The sequence below is a fragment of the Neolamprologus brichardi genome, chromosome 15, assembly GCF_056152115.1.
Source record: "Neolamprologus brichardi isolate AB-2024 chromosome 15, ASM5615211v1, whole genome shotgun sequence".
Taxonomy (NCBI): Eukaryota; Metazoa; Chordata; class Actinopteri; order Cichliformes; family Cichlidae; genus Neolamprologus; species Neolamprologus brichardi.
The window spans coordinates 25,182,011-25,201,737 of record NC_142118.1 but is presented as its reverse complement, the minus strand read 5'-3'; the positions used below and the strand labels follow the sequence as shown (position 1 = coordinate 25,201,737).

At 45.4% G+C, this 19,727-nt stretch overlaps 1 protein-coding gene and 1 pseudogene across 1 annotated transcript in view; one reads left to right on the top strand and one right to left on the bottom strand.

Annotated features, from left to right (window-relative positions):
* Positions 1-8,927: 8,927 nt before the first annotated feature.
* On the bottom strand, positions 8,928-11,637 carry LOC148098517 (uncharacterized; annotated as a pseudogene).
* A 3,293-nt stretch (positions 11,638-14,930) lies between these two features.
* plekhg3 (pleckstrin homology and RhoGEF domain containing G3) overlaps positions 14,931-19,727 on the top strand; it is a 30,103-nt gene continuing 25,306 nt past the window's right edge. The window contains exons 1-3 of the mRNA XM_006793424.3: positions 14,931-15,023; positions 16,348-16,424; positions 16,550-16,601. Of these exons, the coding sequence (XP_006793487.1) occupies positions 16,553-16,601 (49 nt within the window). The 5' untranslated portion in view covers positions 14,931-15,023; positions 16,348-16,424; positions 16,550-16,552. The remainder of the gene's footprint in view (positions 15,024-16,347; positions 16,425-16,549; positions 16,602-19,727) is intronic.

The following is a 19,727-nucleotide window of genomic DNA, read 5'->3' as shown; positions in this document are numbered from 1 at the left end:
ATCAGCTAGCGCATTTTGGAGATGGCATAGGCACTGGTCGGTTTTCTACCGCCCATTTGCAGGGAGTAAGGGCGCCCTCCGTTTGCGAGGTGTGCCTGCTGCTTGCAGCACAGGGAAGAGAGGTCATCTCCACTTTATACAGTACAGTATATAGAGAGACGAGATGACGAGGCTCCAGTTACAGCAGTGCAAGTAAACAAACAATAAATAGAAGAAGAGTAAGAAAATAAATATACACTTTAGGACTAGGGGTAAAGGGGTCAATAACAATTTAAAATTTATGATTTACAGTTTGATGATTTAAAGTCTGGAAGCAAAAACTCTGGTGTGGGAAGAGTTCGGAGAGGCCATGGAAAAAGACTTTCGGACTGCCTCGAAACCGTGAGGCGTCTCAGGAGGGGAAAGCGGTGCTCTACCTGCACTGTGTATAGTGCTGGTGGAGCGCTGCTGACTTCGACTGAGAAAATTGTCAGGCGGTGGAAGGAGTACTTTGAGGACCTCCTTAATCCCACTGACACGTCTTCCGAGGACGAAGCAGAGTCTGGGGATGAGGGGGATGACCATCCAATTTCCAGGGGCGAGGTCACTGAGCCACTTAAACAACTCCATGGTGACAGAGCCCCTGGTGTGAATGAGGTCCGCCCCGAGTTCCTGAAGGCTCTGGGTGTGTAGGGCTGTACTGGCTGACATGCCTCTACAATGTTGTGTGAAGATCAGGGGCAGTACCCCTGGACTGGCACACCGGGGTGGTGGTCCCCATTTTTAAGAAGGGGGACCAGAGGTTGTGTTCGAACTACAGGGGGATCACACTTCTCAGCTGATAGGTTTGTAGCTTAAACCTATTCGCTGGAACATTGAAGACAATGTAATTACACAGCAAAGCAATACACGAGTAGGCAAAGTTCTTCATGTTTCTCGTGCACGGGAGAGAATCGGACAAACGCCGTTCCTTCACTTGACCCCAGTTGCTCTCATCTGCTCCCCCGTAACACTGCTCTTTTATTGAGGTTACATGAATATACATAGCTTCATTAACATATGACATCTACATACAAACAAAGAGTACTGTGTGTGTGTGTGTGTGTGTGTGTGTGTGTGTGTGTGTGTGTGTGTGTGTGTGTGTGTGTGTGGTCAGAGTGTGACCCCATAGACACTTCCCTAACCCTGCTGGTCTGGAAGTCCAGCAGTTCATCTAAACAGAAGGCACTTAGACTAAAACAGATATAACTACGTTTATCCTACCATAAAACAATAAGAGAAGGTACGACCTCTCCCATGCTTCCAGGATGTAGGTGTGAATGCCAGAACACTCTGGAATGCACACCAAGCCTTTGCAGACTATTAAGGATCACACATCCTATCACTACACAATCGATTATACACTTCTAAGCATATATGGTTAAATATTTCTAAGCATAAATGACAATAAACAATACAAATCTAACATTTCCCCCCTTTTGACAATTATGCTAGAAAAGTCTCCAGTTATGAATACCTCATGTCTGACAGTGTCAATGCAAACATTTTTATACTCAGTATATGTCAAATCACCCTAAATTACTGTAAAAGTACACAGTTTAACAAATGTATTAGCAGTTATCCCATTCCTCATTGATCTCATCCAATGGCAAACTGCATCCTACGAGCAAACAAATGAATTGTTAATAGTCAAAAGAGAAATTAACATTTTTCAAAAACATCCCAGCTTTGTGGTGCTCCTCCTCTAGGCATGTAAATCCCACGTCTCTCTGCAGAGTGGTTTAAGTTCTACTGGGCGTCATAAATGTCTCTTCCAGTTGTTTCCATCATTGTCCATAGGACCAGAGTCGTATGTAGAATAGACATTCAAACATACCAGTTGATTTTGTTGTTTGTCAACATGGGTCTCAGCTATCTCCAAAGCTGCAGGCCTCGTCAGCACTCCTGTTTTATGGCCTCTACCAATCCCCATCACCTCACTTCAGGCCTTCGTCCTGCGAGAGGGATACTTATAACTCCTCTACTGTCCATTCATCTCTGCAACCCCTCTCCATAGCCTCTGGTTCCTGTGCTTTTCACAGAATCATGATGTCAATCCTTGGACTCCCTCTGCGCTGTCGATGGAGCGTGGCATGCTCCCCTCATCCTTCAGGTGCCCGTCTGTTGTCCACAATCTCCTCTGTTGGCCTCTGGAAAGCCCCCTTGGCACAGCTCTCATTCAATTGCAGCTTCATGGTCCTTGCTGTGGCTCCAAAGTCTGATCTCATGATGGGACCCAACCAGCTCGACCTTTGACCTCAACCACTGCTTGGGCTTTCAGCTATGCCTGGAATGGTTCTCGCTTCTCACTGGGCCTCTGAAGATTTCTCAGGAGATTCCTTTCAGCAATATTCTGACTGCTGCACCTGTATTTCCTTGCTGGGAGGAAAAACTTCTATTTGAAGAGCATGTCAACAATCATCAAACCACATTCTCTAGTTCAGTGAACTTCACTTATAGGCCATCAAAGCCTCATCTGAACATGGATGCACCACTTGCATAGGTTTAATACCCGTGAATGAATGGTTAATCACACAAATCACTGCAACAATCATAAAAAAACATTGTTTCATGTTAATCCTGGACCCCTCCTCTTGATGCATGTACACTCCCATGAGTCAACTCATCAACCCTAGATTCCTGTCTTAAAGAAAAAGGTTAGCTAGATCATGTCCCAGGCAACATCAGGGCATCTCCTCCTCTGGAGCAGCACCACCCCGGACCTACAACCCTGCAATAAAAGATGTCCGTCGGTTTTGCATATTAAGTTTGCTTAAAACTTGGCTCTGCCAGGAGCCTCCATACACACCATCATGGCCTGGAAAACAAGATCTAAAAGTGAAATCAAACTTCACACTTATAAACAATTGTATCATAAGAGTAATAAAGCATTCAGCATCAGCAAGACAAGTATCATGTGCAGGTTTTCTCAAATCAGTAAACTACAATTATTACCATAATTTGCCTCAGACATGGATCATCCCATGTACTCAGTCAACATTAATGTAATCGGTGACTTCCCTTAAGCAAAGTCACTCCACTCATATATTACTAGGAGCTCAATAGTGGCCAGCTAATGACCCCCATACTAAACTATTCCACAAACACTGCATCTCTTATTTGCTTTCTAATGTTACTTGTCCGTCTCTGCTGAATCCTCTACATGCACTCTTAGAAAAACAAACATTAGCAACACACATAGATCATCCTGGTGACCAGGCGCAGGTCGACAGGTTCCAGAGGTGCTATAAAAAGACCATAAAGTTAGCCATCCATAGCTGTGAAAAGAAGTGACACTGGTTTCAACACAGGAAATTTCTCACGTTATTCACATTGTCAAAGTAACCTTCAACATTTTCCCAACAACACAGTGTAACAGCATCACCAACTCATAACCTGTAGTAGAGAAACAAACATCAACCAATTGTCCTGTTATAAATCACATGATCAAACCACATGAAGAACTGTAATGCTGTAGAGAAGAAAATGCAAATGTTAGCGCTGTGCAGATGTATACACACTTTGTCACAGTTACCTCTGTGAGCAACACAAGGTAGTGAATAACACCCTTGGTGGATGCACAGACACAGAAAATGGCATTTAAAAGCTAAATCGGTACAGCCAAAACTCACGCAACCTAGGATGTTGCTGTCATCTTTCTGCTTCTGTAAAAAGAAACACACATAGATTCACCTGCACCTTTGTCAGGTGGGGGTTAACTTCGCACAGTCGTGTTACATCAGTAAAATCTTGTCAGCTTTTGTCAGCTTTTACCAGTCAGTCAGTTTTATTTTCTCTCACTCATTTGTCATTCATTCTTTCATTCATTCTTTCTTTCTTTGCTGATAGTGGAATCGATCGTCGCATTACGTTTCCACTCTCAGCAAAATGACGTCATTTCAAAAAGAAAAAGAAGAACTTTAGATCGGATTACCTCGCTGAATCCTTTTTGAACAGGAACTTACTTTCTAATTGTCCCAGATAAGTGACTTTCTCCTGAGCCCATTTTAATGTGGAGAAGCTCACTTGTAACAATTTTCTCGACGACGTGTCGTATAGCGCTTTTGTTCTAATCTGCAGGCAGATCTGCTCAAACGACAGAGTATCAAACAACACTTTCAGTGCACTGTGAAAGTATCAAAATAAAAAGGCCTTGTTAAGTCATGACACATGCTCCTCAACTCAGGAGGGTAAATTATACCATTAACATGATTTATCATACCATCATACTAATTGGCAGGCTCAACTTCACAACAAAAGAAAAATCATCAGCTAGATTCACTCCAAACCATCCATCAGCCACACAACACACAACATAACCCTAATGTCTTATTAGCTATGAGTTTAATCCCCAGGTCTGTGCTTCTCACTCATTTAGGCCACAGATTTATTTAGTTCTCCTTTTTTCCCTTCATCATAAAACATGTGACATGTTGTCATGCACTTCACAAAAGAAGTTTGTTCTTATGTATTCAGAGTTGTGTATCTGGGTGCAGGATTCACCCGCATATCAAAACAGGAAACTCGGTGTTTTAGAGTCTCCACTCTAACAAACTCCAACACATCCTGTTCACTTGTGCTAGAATTCAGTCACCTTTCATTAATCTAAGAACAATCAACTAATTTGCATCTCAGCTATTAACCCACCAAGTTGACAGGACAACAGAAATGCATGTTCAAAATATTATCACAAAATAGAATTTCCCTCATACAGTAAATTACTTGTGCTGCATCAGTCAAGAAGAAAGCACCTCCCAATTTACTATAGTAACAACTAAATTTATTGTCTGATCACTGGTTGGTCAAACCAGAATCTTTTTTCCCACAAAAGTTAAAACTGTTGTCCTGCAACCTAGAGAGTTAATTGTCAGCATTGGATAAATTCAGCATTTGATAACAAGTGTCTGTTAAATTGACACTATTTTAACACTGATGAGAGATAACAAGCTGATTTTCATTGCATGTGTTTGTGTTATTAGGCAGGTTTAATCAATGTCTGTGGAGCTGCATATCCAGCAGAGCATATTCTTAAAGCTGCCTTTCCTACACACTTCTCTGATATTATTTGATCATTTTGTAACTGATGTGAATCACACCCCAACCGGTCGCAGCAGATGGCCGCCCCTCCCTGAGCCTGGTTCTGCCGGAGGTTTCTTCCTGTTAAAAGGGAGTTTTTCCTTCCCACTGTCGCCAAAGTGCTTGCTCATAGGGGGTCATATGATTGTTGGGCTTTTCTCTGTATCTATGAAGTGCCTTGAGGCGACATTTGTTGTGATTTGGCGCTATATAAATAAAATTGAATTGAATTGAATTGAATGTGCTATGAGTCCACTGATCTTTGCATCACACGAGGTGACTTGGACAAGATGATAAACAGACTCACATGCTCAAGATGCTGCCTACTCTTCATGAGCTCTCTTGTGTTTGTGTTAGTAGGGTTAATGCATGTTCTGCTTGTGTGTGTGATTTTGTATGTTTCCTTTCGCAGTGTTTCAGACTCTTTCACAATTTTCCCACTTAAGCAGTCAGTTTTCTTTTCCCCAGGTTTGCTAACCCAAATTTTGATTTCCCACATTAAACACCAGCACTCCTCTGTGTTCTACCTACTCTCACTCTGTTGTCCTCTCCCACTTCAATAGTCCAATAGCCGGCAGTTCTCTTTCAGCTTTGTCCAGTGTTCCACTGTCTCTTCTTGCCATTTTACTCCAAAGGTGGCAAATGTCAACCTCCAACAGTCTCCTCAGTTCTCCTCAACTGTTCTTTTCACAAGCACAGTGAAGTTGCAGCTTGTTGGAAACACAGTGCCATTCATCCAATCAGGCAGGATGATGGGTTTGCTTTTCTTGTCCGATGCTGTTTGTCCACACTGCTGCTGCTTGCTGGGACTCTTTGCTCAGGACTTTTCTGCTGTCTCTTTATCTGCCATGTTATTGCTCTTTGGAGCTGCATTCCTTGTCTTCAGGGAGGAGTGAGAGCTTGCTTGTGAGGTTGAGGGACACATGGAGCTGTAAATAAGTCAGCCAAAAACTTGGCCTGAACGTTTCCAATGATGTTAAACTATAACTTTCTTCCGACCGCTGCATGTGGAAAATTGATTCAGGTCTGCTTTTCATCTGAAAGTGACAAACTAAGACATTTTCATTATTATTATCACTGCTTAATCAACACACCTCTCTCTCTTTCTCTGTTTTTGTGAACAGTCCTTTCTTAAAAGCAGAAAATGAGATTGTAGTTGTTCTTGGCTGATCAACACAAAACCTTTTTCCTATGGTTATTTTTCATCTACAATGTAAATTTTGTCTCTTTTTTACTCTTTTTTTTTTTTTTTTTTTTTCCTTTACAATAGCTGGTGACCTGCAGAATCACCGCTCTCACAATTGGAGGCAATTACTTTTACACAGCGCACAAAAACACTGTGACGTCAGACACATTCACACTCACTTTTTTCATCTGCGGAAAGAAATCATATGGCTGATGATATGTGCCTTGGTGATCCATAAGTATGATCATAAGTTTATTTAATTATGTTTCAACCCAACAAAACAAATAACAAAAACATGATGCTGATGCTATGAACACTCTACACACATGAGTCAAGATGCAGAAAAACTGCTGCGCATCTGAAAGAAGAAGCTGAACTCACGGAAACACTGCATACTCCAGTTATCATAGTTATCACAGTTCTGTTTCCCTCTCTTTGATGAGTTCTCAGCCAGCTCTCGATCTGATAATGTGTAGCTTGCTCATCAGCTCAGAAGAGACCGCAACGCAACCTCACACAGTGGTTGCGTGCTTTGCCCCACACAGTGGCAAAGCACGCACTTTCATATTCAGTTCAGTTTCTCCATCATGTAGTCTTAGCTGTTTCATACAGGGTTCAGCATATTAGTTGTTTTCATGGGTGTGCTCTATATCTCAACAATGGCTCATAATAGGGTGACAGTCTTTCAAACAGGTCAAGTGCCTCTATGCACATCATTAGTTTAAATATTTACCTATTTTACTTCATCTCATATGTCATTGTACTGAATTTGAGCAATCCTAAGCTTAATGCAGAGTACTTTTAACAAGTATCCACCTCAATTAAATCTATGGTCTGGAACACAGGCTGTTGTTGATCAGGGCAAGCCAAAGAATAATCTAAACATTTTGTGTCAGCAAGGGGTGGGGGAAAGCCATTCACCAGAGCATATCTTAACTGCTGCTGATGTGGGCTGGCCTTCTCCACACACTCTTCAAGGCTGCTATGTTTTCTGAAAATTTCTAAGATTTGAATCTAAACATTTTACAGCAACCAATTTACCCTCAAAATCACAGTTTTGTATGAGAATATGAATATCTCGCGCTGCCAGGAGTGAATTCTTGCATGCATGTGTCGTCTCACTGTGAGGCAGTCTGACATGCTCGGGAACCCATAATAACAACAACTGTGTCACAGACCATGCCTGCTGCGCACCCACTCACACAACAACAACACAAAATAGGCCTACTCCGGACTCGCACCGGACCGCTCGGGACACTAACCCAATCTTTCGGGACCCTAACCCAGTTGTGGGACAATAATCCAGTCGCGCGACAAAACCCAATGAAGGGACGCTCGGGACACAAACCCAGGGCGATTTCAAAACCGGACACTCACCGGACGCTTGGGCCCTTGGGCGATTTTACCAAAACCTCTTTTTCGGGACACTAACCCAGTTCTGGGACCCAGTTCTCTACCTGTCTACCAAACCCCACTGCCCTCTGTGTTTGCCTCCAGGGAGTCAAACCTGTTCTCCTGCAACTTTGTCACACTGAACAGTCCACCTTATCGAAATTTAACAGTTTTTGCCTCCCTGCTGATACCTCCTCAGACCCTTTCTAGTCTGACCCGTGAAGCCAGAACATTCGAATTGTATGAAGATTGAACATTTATTACAGCTGACTCTTAGGGTCACATTGAGAAAAAATAATATTGTTGATAATTTTGAGAATAAGGTTCAAATTTAAATATAAAATTCTAAAATCTATTTTGAGAAAATGTGTAGAGATAACAGGCTGCTGTCCCCTCTAAGAATGCCTCATGTAGATGAGTCAGTGAAACAAAGTGATCAGCCCTACAGTGATACGTCATCCGTCTTCGTTAATGCATGAGGCTGTAACCATCGATAACCTTGCATCTGTCCATTACCAGACATTTCATTTTGCACAAATCCACTAATACATTTTTATTTTTCTTCTGATCAGACAAAGCTTTCTGCACCATCTCTTCATCATCCTCATCCTGATATCAACCCTGTGTTTATGAGTCCAAAGACAAATCGTTTCCTTCCTTGTTACCAAAACCGAAAGTACGACCTCACTAACTCAAAAGGTACAGCGGCATTTTGTCCTGAAACAACAGCTGTGATCTGCACATTACCACTGTTATTTCTCAGAATAATCAATAAATCTTCTTAATGTGACTTTGATAGAACAAATTTGCTTATATAAACTTTCATTTCTATCATATTTCCTGCAATTTATCACCTAAAACGTGTTGTGCCATTTATTTACAAACCCCACACCAATGATGTCGAAGTCTCAAAAATGTATTAAAACATTGGGTTACTTAACGTAATCCCTGGTTCTTTGATAACAGAGTGAGGTGTTTCACTATGGGAATCGCCTCGGCGTGACCAACTACGGAAGCTCCAATGACACCACGTCTGTCTATGACAGACCTGTCGAGCTGTGCTCAGGGCTCCGCCCCCTCATACTAACACGGCCAACCAGCTCCTCCTAACTCATTCCAGGCAGATTTCTTTCCATGCCTAAGCAAGGAGAGAAGTGTTGGTGAAACACCTCACTCTGTTATCAAAGAACCAGGGATTACGTTAAGTAACCCAACGTTCTTTTTCTAACTTCGCTCGGTGTTTCACTATGGGAGATATGGCCCACTCCTGGATTGCGCCAGCTCCCGAAGCTAATCTTCAGTGCTACTCCAGGATCTCAGGTCGAACCCGAGGCACCAGAATCCAGCACTGTCTGAGCCAGGGATGACTGTGCAACATCCAGCCGATAAAACCGGACAAACGTGTGCGGCGTAGCCCAGCTTGCTGCCGCACAAATATCCTGGACTGATACACCTCTGAACAAAGACCAGGATGTGGCCACACCCCTAGTGGAGTGAGCTCGGAGTCCCGGGGGGGCCTGCAAGCCCTTACAGCTATAAGCCAGAGCTAAGGCCTCTACAATCCGATGAGCTAGCCTCTGGCGTGATACGGGCCTTCTCCTGTGAGGGGAGGCCCAGGAAACAAACAGCTGATCCGACTTCCTGAATCCAGCTGTTCTGTCAACATAAGTCCCCAAGGCCTGGACAGGGCACAAAGTGTTCAGCCTCTGCTCCCTCTCTGAAGAGAATGGAGGGGGGTGAAAAGCTAGGAGCTCTACTGTAGAGCACCTGTATGACGTTTCCAACACTTTAGGGACAAAAGCTGGGTTAGGTCTCAGGAGTGCTTTAGTGAGTCCCGGGGCCAGCTGTAGACAAGAGGGGTGAATAGACAGATCCTGTAATTCACTAACTCGCTTGGTTATGGTTAGAGCCAACAGCAGAGTGGTTTTAAGAGAGAGAAACTTCAACCCCACTGCCCCAATAGGCTCAAAGGGGTGGTGGGAAAGGGTGTCTAAAACGACTGACAGATCCCATAAAGGGACCAGTGGTCTAGAAACTGGGAGCGTTCGACGCGCCCCTCTCATGAAGCGACATAAAAGGGGGTGCTGCCCGGCAGGTTTATCACCAAACCCCACGTGGCAGGCTGAAATAGCTGCTAAATAGACCTTTATGGAGGAAAAAGCTCTCCTTTTGTCCAGCAAGTCTTGAAGAAAACACAACAGCTCCACCACTGAACACTGAAAAGGGATAATCTGCTTTTCATGGCACCACTCTTCAAAAACACGCCATTTACTGCTGTAAATGGAACGAGTGGAGGAGGCTCTGGCATTCTGAATGGTTTCAATAACCTTCGGAGGCATGCTTGCTGCCTTCAAATTCCACCTTTCATGGGCCAGGCCCAGAGAGCAACCTGGTCTGGATGGGGATGGTATATCTCCCCCCGTGCCTGAGACAGAAGGTCCTTGCGGATGGGGAGTGGCCATGGCTCGTCCACCAGAAGCTGGATGATTTCTGCTATCCAGTGTTTGGATGGCCACCGTGGAGCTATTAAAATCGGTGACAGCCCCTGATCCCTCACTCTGATCAGTGTTGGGGAGATCAGGCTGAGGGGAGGGAAAGCATACAGCAGAGTTTTTGGCCATGGATGGGCCAGCGCATCCACGCCCAGTGGCGCATGTGCGTCTGACAGGGAGAAAAACAGAGGGCACTGTGTGTTTTCTCGCGAGGCGAAGACATCTACGGCAGCCCAGCCGTATCTCTGCCAAATCTGCTCCACCACCTGTGGGTGAAGCCTCCATTCTCCGAACAGTGGATTTCCTCTGGACAGGAGGTCCGCCCCCCTGTTCAGAATTCCTGGCACGTGAGTTGCCCGAAGGGAGAGGAGCCGAGTACTGCTCCACATAATTATTTCCCTGGCTAACCTATAGCTGCCAGGAACGGGTGCCGCCCTGGCCGTTGATATAAGCAACTACAGTGGAGTTGCCTGTTTTCACTAAAATATGTTGACCCCGGAGATACGGCAGAAAATGCCATAAGGCTAGGAGCACCGCGCGGAGCTCCAGCACATTTATGTGATTCAGAGCAAGTCTCTGTGACCAAACGCCATTCACTGCTCTGCCCATCATAGTTGCACCCCAACCTGACAGGGATGCATCTGTGGTCAGCGTCACCCTGGATGATACTGCCCCAAGAGGTACCTCCGCAGCGAGAGCTGTCAGGCTCCTCCAAGGCCGGAGAGCCGCGATACACGGCTGTGTTATTTTTACACCACGACTGGGATGTTGACGAGGGCACAGCTGCAGAGAAGCGACCCACCGCTGAAAATCTCTCATCATAAGCAGCCCCAAATGTACCACCGATATCACCGAGGCCATGAGGCCGAGGAGGCAGAGACAGAGTCGGAACCGCACGACTTTCCCCAGCTGAAAACGGGAAAGACAGTGAGTGAAGGATGTGATCCTCCGCTCTGAAAGTGCGACACAATAAGAGATGGAGTCTATTCTGAGCCCCAGATACTCTGTAAACTGTACGGGTTCCAAGTGGCTCTTTTCCAGGTTGATTTTGAACCCAAGCTCCGTGAGGTGATTCACTATCACCTCGGAGTCTTTGATCGCCTGCTCGCGCGATCGTGAGCATATTAGATAATCGTCTATGTAAGAGAATATTCTGATGCCGCTGTTCCTTAACGGAGACAGCGCTGCCTCCACACATTTGCTGAACACCCTTGGAGCTAAGGATAGCCCGAATGGGATAGTTTGAAACTCGTATGCTATGCTCTGATAAGCAAACCTGAGGTATTTCCTGTGTGGAGGATAAATGGCGACGTGAAAATATGCGTCTGATAGGTCGATTGTAACAAACCAATCGCCTGTGTGAATTGAGCGACAAAGCGTCTTGTGTGTGAGCATTCTGAACGTGTACTTTCTCAAATGCTTGTTTAACACACGCAGATCCAGAATAGGACGGAGTGACGTTCCGTCCTTTTTCGGGATGAGGAAATGGCGGGAGTAAAAACCCTGCTGAGCTTCTTCGCTCGGAACCGCTCTGATCGCCTGTTTGTGTAACAGGGAGAATATTTCCTCCTCCAGCATATTCGCTGAATCGCCACTGGCCACAGAAGCTAACACTCCACCGAATCTCGGTGGTTTTGCCGCAAACTGTAGTCTGTGACCATGGGAAATGGTTGACAAGACCCAGGGATGAACTGCACATGCACGCCACCGCTCCAGCCGCGCTGCGAGCAGGCCTCTGAAGACGCGGTAGCGTGAAGTCACCCCTGTCTCCCGGAAGGAGTTGGGGCTCTCCCCCTCGGGAAGAGCGTGAGCTCCCCCCGCTGGGAACAAAGACAAATTGCAGTGATTTTCTTTTGTTTTTATTTTGAAACTGGGGGGACCTTCTGCCCCTGGCAAACTGCCTGGCTGCAGAAATGCACGTTTTCTTTTGTTACCCCCAAACCACAGTGAAGTGTCTGGTGACTCTGGGCAGTGCTTGGTGACACAGAGTGCTTAGGAGTGTTTGGTGACACTGAGCCATTTGTCCACAAGTCTGTCCTCCCTGAACTGGAGGAGGAGACTGAGAGGGTGCTCCTGGTGAACTGGAAACTTCCGGAGACCCTGAACCTTGGAGTGATTTGGTTACCCCTTCTAACACCTTCCTTCTCTTTGGGGGAGAAAAAAGGGGTGACACAGAATGCTGCAGGTGTGCTAGGCTGACCGCTTCTTTTTCCCCTCTCTGGGGTGTGACGGCTTGTTCTTTGCAGCAACTGCTGCAAAGGAATGCTTGCCCCAAGGTCTTCGGTTCTCTACCTTGGCCTGGTGGGCACCCTGCTAGCCTCCTTCTCCTCTCTACATTCTGACCCCACTCTGTCTCCCTCTCACAGCTGCTGCTGTTGCTGCAAAGCCAGCTCTTGGCACCTGCTGGGGCTGAGAGTTAGGTTTTCTGGGTAAGCAGAGGTTGAATGCTTCTCCCTCCTGCTTTCTGCGGGTGCTTGTTTCTCTCATTCTCTCCAGGGCTGGGCCAAAGAGACCCTTGGTTGGGTCATAGGCTGCATCCATGACCTCAGCCTTCTGAGCATCACCTAGGCCTGACAGGTTTAGCCACAAGGCTCTCTCACCTGAGACTGCAAGGCCCATAACGCGGCCACACCCTTGGACTGCTTCCCTGGAGGAGCGAAGAATGAGATCATTAACCACGCAGATTTCATCCCAGAGGGCTGGGTTCGGAGAACTCAGAGTCAAGCTGACGGCCCATGTCTTACAGAATTTCTGCCTGATATTCTGATAGCAGTGTGACTGCATTAAGCGAGCATACTTACTGTGCAGCATATTTGTACATCCTTTGATAAATAGATGCCGTGAGGCGATCTATCTTGTTGGGCAAAGAAATGCTAGAAGAAGCTGAGATTGCCCTGCGGCTAGGGTGAAGGTGATACCCCACTGAAGGCTCCACTGCTGGGGGTTCGGTCAGCCCCAGTTCACCCATCCCCTGGATCTCAAGCTTAGAGCAGCCCTTGGTCGGAAGCTTGCTTTTAAAAGGGCTTGACCAATAGCGACTCATTTCTTTCATGCAGGCCGGGACGGCTGGCAAAAGCTGCTTCGATGGAGGCAAGGCTGGTGGGAGCCTCTTGCCATCATACAGGTCGCGTTCTGCCCCTTCGGCATCCTGGGCGGCTGGCCATGGGATGCCTAGCTTGGCAGCAGCCCGTTTGCAGACCTCGTACAAAGTGCTGTCCACCGGGGGTGCAACTCTGGGCCCCTGTCACAACCAGTAGCACTGCCTTTTTCTTTCACTCCTTTGTTACATCGATGACTCGAACTGTGTTCTCTGTGGTGTTCCTCTCAGGCCCATACATACCTGCAGCTGGCCCCAAACCCCGCCTCTCGCATCATCACTACAACTCCTTCCATTAGTCACATCAGCACTGTCCTTCAGCAATTTCGCTGAAACATCGGATTGAACCAGGAGCCAATGAACATCTCCCAGAGCCATCATGGGGTGGAAGAATGTGGAAACCAGCAGCTGCAGGAAGTCGAGTCTGGACTGATTACAGACAGGGTGACAGGCGTGGATGTGGGTCAGGGTCGAGATCCAGAGCTCGGCCTGCGGATTTCACTTTAATCAGACCAAATCTCATGCCTCATGTCAGACTGCACTCCAGAACGGAGGTGAAAACTTTTCTGCCTGCGCTCTCAGACGTTACACTCGACACTGCTGCAGCCGGAGTCACGAGCTGTTCTTCTGCCCTTGGACAGGTTGGGACTTGTTTTAGACTCGCTGTTCTGTAACCGACGGTTTTGTGAGTCACAGACATCTGCAGACTCGCACAGCAGTCACTGACTCAAATCTCCACCTGAAGGAATGTGTCTGAGTTCACTAATCGGCAGATCTGAAGCCTGCTGCACTAAAACTGTTACTAACATCAGAGGAAACATTTGTGAGGGTCCGAGTCCACCGAACAGGAAAACACAGACACGAATACATCAAAATCAAACATGTTTCAAAGCCAGTAATGAACAAGTGCACAGATTTGGTTCCTCTGGTGCTGTGGAGCTCTGCTGCCCCCGAGTGGTCAGTGCAGTTTGGGTGTGTCGGATCCGTGCACACATTTACAGTGTGTGTCTGTGCTCGTGTGTTTTACTCTTTTCCTTTTTCTCTCATTTTTTAAGATTTAACTATTTTGATGGGGTTGTCATATTTATTTATGTTTTTATTTTTTGAGCTATTCTACTTCATGAATTATTTTCTTATTAATATGATTTGTTTGTGCTGCTGTGATTGGGATAACTGAATCTTACTGAAACACACAGATTTCAAATTGAAAGCTGAACGAGGTTGTGCTGATGTCTTCCGCAGCGTATTTTCAATCGATGACGTAGAAATGCAGATGAGGCTCGTTTTCAGCCTCCATTGCTGCTGCTTGAATGACACGCTGCGTTTATGCAAATCTATTTTTCCTCCTGTATTTACCTGCAGAGCTCTGATGTGTTTTATTATGGCGATGTTGGATGTGTGATAACATTCTCCAGTAAAACAGGGACAGCACTAAGCTTATCACCTTCGGTCCATCCAAATGTAGAGGCACCTGCGCTGACAGGTAGTAACCTCACCCTTCAACTCTCTGTTCTCCTCTGTCCTCTTCTTACTGATTAATGCACGTGTGTCTTTTGTCTTTCATTTCTTTCACCTTCCGCTTCTCAGGTGTATTTTACGCGTCAGCGCAGTTTCTGTCGTTTTTCTACTTTTCAAAGGGAGCGCGTGCGCATGCGCAGCGGGAGTCGGCGTAGACCGTAAGGAAGCCGTGCTGCAGAGTTTATTTTTCCTGTAAAGTGCTGGGGGCAGCTGCAGGGCTGTGGCGGCTGTAAATGAGGCTGAGGTGAGTCCACACTTTAACTTTTTTGGCTCTCAAACTCCTCCGGGAGCAGCTCCGAGTCCTGCCTGGGCTCTGGGTCACTCTCCAGGCTGTGCTCGCGGAAGTGTTCTACCTCAGAGGAAGAGCCCGGGCTCAGCTCAGATCCTCTTCATCACAGCAAAGGCACGTAGCGTGTAGGTGTTGATTGTCAGTCATAAGTCCGTTAGGAAATTTTCACATTTAAAGACGAGCTGATCAACGCAAATCCTATTACAGACACTTGGGGGTGGGGGTATGATGAGAGCGGGGGCACCTCAAATCTACGACACCGCGTCTCCTCCTGGATGTTTCAACTTTTACAGCTGTCGGTCGGAGCAGTCAGACCAGGGAGCAAGTCTGTACTGCTCACAGATTATCGGTCCAGATTAGGCTGTGTGATGAAACACGAGGAGCCGAAAACATCGACGGGCCCAGATGTTTCAGAAAAAGTACACGATCAAGTTCAGACATGTTTGCAGAGAAAATCAGAAAACACCAAATTAGACGCCTTTAAACGGAGCTCCGCGCGGAGGAAACAGCCGCGTTGCCCAAGCTTTAATGAGCTCAGATCACAGCTGATCCTCGCTGCTGCCTTTTTTTCTTTATGTTTGGTTGTTTGTGTTTGTTTCATAAACACTTTGAGCTTTTGTTCATCTAAAAGTTATAAACAGCAAAACTTTATTCAAATCAGGCTCACCTAGAAAACCATGTCAGGAAAGTTGACCAGTGCGCGTTCATGTGTTGCCATGGAAACCACCCAAGGTTCATACCTGCGCGGTGCCGCAGTCTGCACATGCTCTGTCTCTGCCTGAGGAATGAGACTTTTTCTTTTTTAAAAAAATCATTTTATTAATGAATTATTTCTGATGAATAATCCAGATTCATCAAATCAACCAAATCCAATAACTGAAATTAGCTGAAAGACTTCAGATTTAATGATTAAAAATTTCATTTATTTTTGTAGGAATTTTAAGAGTAAAAATGTGAATTCATTGAATAAATACATTTCTAAATCCTGTTTTTTTTTCTTTTTTCTTCACACAAGTCATTTTGTTAACCTAAGAAATTACAGTCATTAATTCAATTATTTACTATATTATATTTTGTTTAAATTATTTTTAATTGAATTTGTTGGTGCTTATGTTCATATTTGAGTTTGTGGACAGTCAGATGAGCAGTAAAAATAACAACTGTAATAAGTTTGTGAACAGGAAGCTTCAAAAGCTTTAAACATAAAATCATCACACAGGAATCAGTGGATGCATCACAGGTGAACTCTGAATTGTGTCACTTCCTGATGTCTATGCAGGTTTCTGTCGGTCCGGTTCTTCAGTCCTCGCTCTGCTCGGTTTCTGTTTTGCCTTCATCATCACTCTGCACACTCAGGTGAGTCTGATCACATGACCTCCTCCATCACCGCACGTACTGACTGCTGCCGCTTATGTTAAACAGCTGAAGGTCTTCATCAGTCTCCTGTGTGTGTGTGTGTGTGCGCGCGTGCATGCTTGCAGGTGATGCCTGAAGGAACTCTCTGCTCCTCCTCAGATCTCCCCATGGATGAAGGTAAGACGCTCTTCCTATTCCTCTTGGACCCTGGTTTTAGTTCTGACTTAAATTATGAGCTCCCTGAACACATCTGGACTTCCCGTTCTGTAGGGGCACTCTCTGGAGCTGCTCCAGTTGGCAAAAACTTTATTTAACTTGTAGAAGGGTGTCCCTGTGAGACTCCCTCAGGTGGACCTGAGGACTATCTGCTGGTCCCGGTCCTGATTCTGGCCCTGGTCAACCACAGATGAGTCTTTGTTGGCGAGAGTGGATGTGAGGCGTCTTTCTTCTGCGTGCTGGAGCGAGCCGGCGGCACTGTTGGAGGACAAAGGGTGTCTGTCCTCAGAGTGACGTCAGGCCTGTTGTTTCCTGTTTGCACGCACACGAAGTTGCAAGTGAACGCCGCGTCCTTCGAGGCGTGGTGCTCCGATTTGCAGGAGAGCAAAAAGTGAAAAAGCAGAAGCAAGTTTAAAATCCGCCACGTTCACAAACAACAAACATCCACCGACTCATGATAAAAAGAAAATAAACATCAATAATAAAAACAAATCTTTTAATAATTAATTTAATGACTGTAAACAATAACGTAAAAACCTGAGAATGAAGAACACTGAATGTACAAAATTATAGTTCGCAAAGTAAAAGTATTAAAATGAATTGGAAAAAGTGAAAAAACATAAATTAAAAAAACATAATAACATAAATAAAGGTCCCTACATAAATAAAAATAAAAAATAACTGAAATAATTATAAGAAACAACTAAAACATTTTAAAAAAAATTTAATATTTACAATAATCTGATTTTCAATAATATAACAAATAAAATAAATAAAAAATTAGAGTGATGAAGTTTCTAAAACTAAACCTGAACAAAGAGAAATGAAAGAGACTGTGTGTGTGTGGGTAAGGGTGTGTGTCTTTGTATAAACAGTTACTTATGAGGACCAAAACGGTTGTCCCCATGGGACATTTTTGAGACTCAGAATGCAGTTTTAGTGTCAGGGTTATGATTAGGTTTAGGCAGGAAAACATTATGTCAATTAGATGTCCTCACTAAGATATCAAAATGAGACGTGTATTTGTGTGTGTGAGGGCAGGTGGTGGGGTGGGGCAGGTCAGTCACCAGCACGTGGCATCTGGTGCTCCACGCTACTCTGAGGCTAATTAGATTAGGCTCCACCCCCTGTCTTCAGGGCGGCAGGTGGATCAGTGAGACCTGGCAGTCCTGAGGAGACTCGGTCTGGAGACATCCTCTTTTGGGTTCTGCTTCTCGCTCCCTCTAAGGTAGGCTGGGATTCTAGAGTTTCAGCACAAAGCTCAGGTGTTTCTGCAAGTGAAGGGTGAAGTGCTGAGAGATGTTTTTTTTTGCAGAGGTGATTCAGCTGTTTGTGTTTGTGTAGAGGAATCTGGTCTCTGACTTGGATCAGCTGTAGAAACAACTGTGTGAAGGTTACCTTTCTGCCAATCAAATCACTCCGTGTAGGAGCAGCAGGTAGAAAACATGCTGATTAAACCTGATTGTGTGATTCAAACCAGTTGAATGTGGCAGCCATGCCCCAGAGCATCATGGGAACTGAAGTCTCTAGATTCAGTCTGCCGAGTAGTTATTATTGATTATTTTTGATCCCAACAGGAGGTGTGTGTGTGTGTGTGTGTGTGTGTGTGTGTGTGTGTGTGTGTGTGTGTGTGTGTGTCAGACTTGAACATGATCTCAAGTCACCTGCCTATTAATCACTATGGGAACCAGCTGATGTGTTGCATAAGATAGGTGGTGGGGTTATCGCGATGACATCATCATGCTGCTTTGTTTAAACTGGTTTGAGGCAGTTCTGGTCCACACAGGACTGGTTCAGACTGGCTCCTGTGTGTGAGGAGGTGAAGTTTAGAGTCCAGCTGTTCGCACTCGCTGGATCTTACTGATGTGCTCTGAGGTGGAGAAACTACAACGTACTTCAGCACATCGTTGCTACTCTGAGGTCACAGTTCATGACAGCACTCTGAGAATCAGACTGAACGGGTACGACTGCTTGGAAGGACTTCACAGGAGAAAGCCTTTCCTCTGTGAAAGAACAGGGCAGCACAGCTGCACCTGAACAGAGCCCAGAGGAACAGACATAACCAGAGTGCAGGTGTTGGTCCATCATGGACAGAATCAAACACCTCAGACCAGCGGTGATGATCAGAGTGGACCATCAACTTCTCTGTAAACACAGTGGAGTAAGCGTGAGGCTAGAGAGCTGTGCATGTTCATGTTCATGAAACGCTGGTATAAACATGTGCTAGCTGCTGTCTGTCAGACCTCAGTGTGTGTGCAGCAGGTTTGTCTCGGTGGACGACTGACCTAAATACTCATACATGAATAAACTGGAATATCAGAGAAGTTCTTCAATAACAGAAACCCTGAGCACGGTAATCACTGAAAGCCTCATCACAGTGTGAAACATCAACGTTTACCCAGATTATTAAAAACGGGAGAAGTGAGTGACGGCTGGCCACAAGGCTCACCGACATCAGCTAAGAAAAACACGTCAAATAAAGCTGTTTGTCAGTAGGTGTGAGTCTGAGTAACAGGTAGCGTGAGGCCAGTAGTCTTGGGCGTACCTGAGAGTATGGCCACTGTGCGGAATGTAGTTTATACTTTGCTGGTGTTTTAAAGTGAACTCACCTGTGCAGATTACAGTGGCTCAGGTCCACAGTGTTCAGCTCTGCTTCTCCTGTTGTTGTTTCCAGTGTGTAATCTGTGATGGATTAACTCACAACTTTAATCCCCATTACTCCAGATTAACACACACACACGCCTCCAGCTGAGGAAACATGCTTATCAATAAGGAGATGATTAATCTGTAGGTCTAAATGTCACTGTACTTGTTCATTGTGCAGCTGCTGATCGATCACACCGACAGATTATAGATTGTGTTTGCGTGCTCGTGGTCGGGGTTCAGGAGGTGAAAGGGGCTTATGGGAAACGAGGGGTTATTCCTGTTAGAGTGAGGCATTCGAGGTGTGCAGGAACAATGACGCTCCACGTTAATCCTACTCTCTTCCCCGCAGAGGGGGAAGATGTTTTGTTTACCTGCTGTTTGACTCAGCACTCTGACAGGAAGTGATGCATATCCTCAGACACCACTTCCTAAGTTATTGTG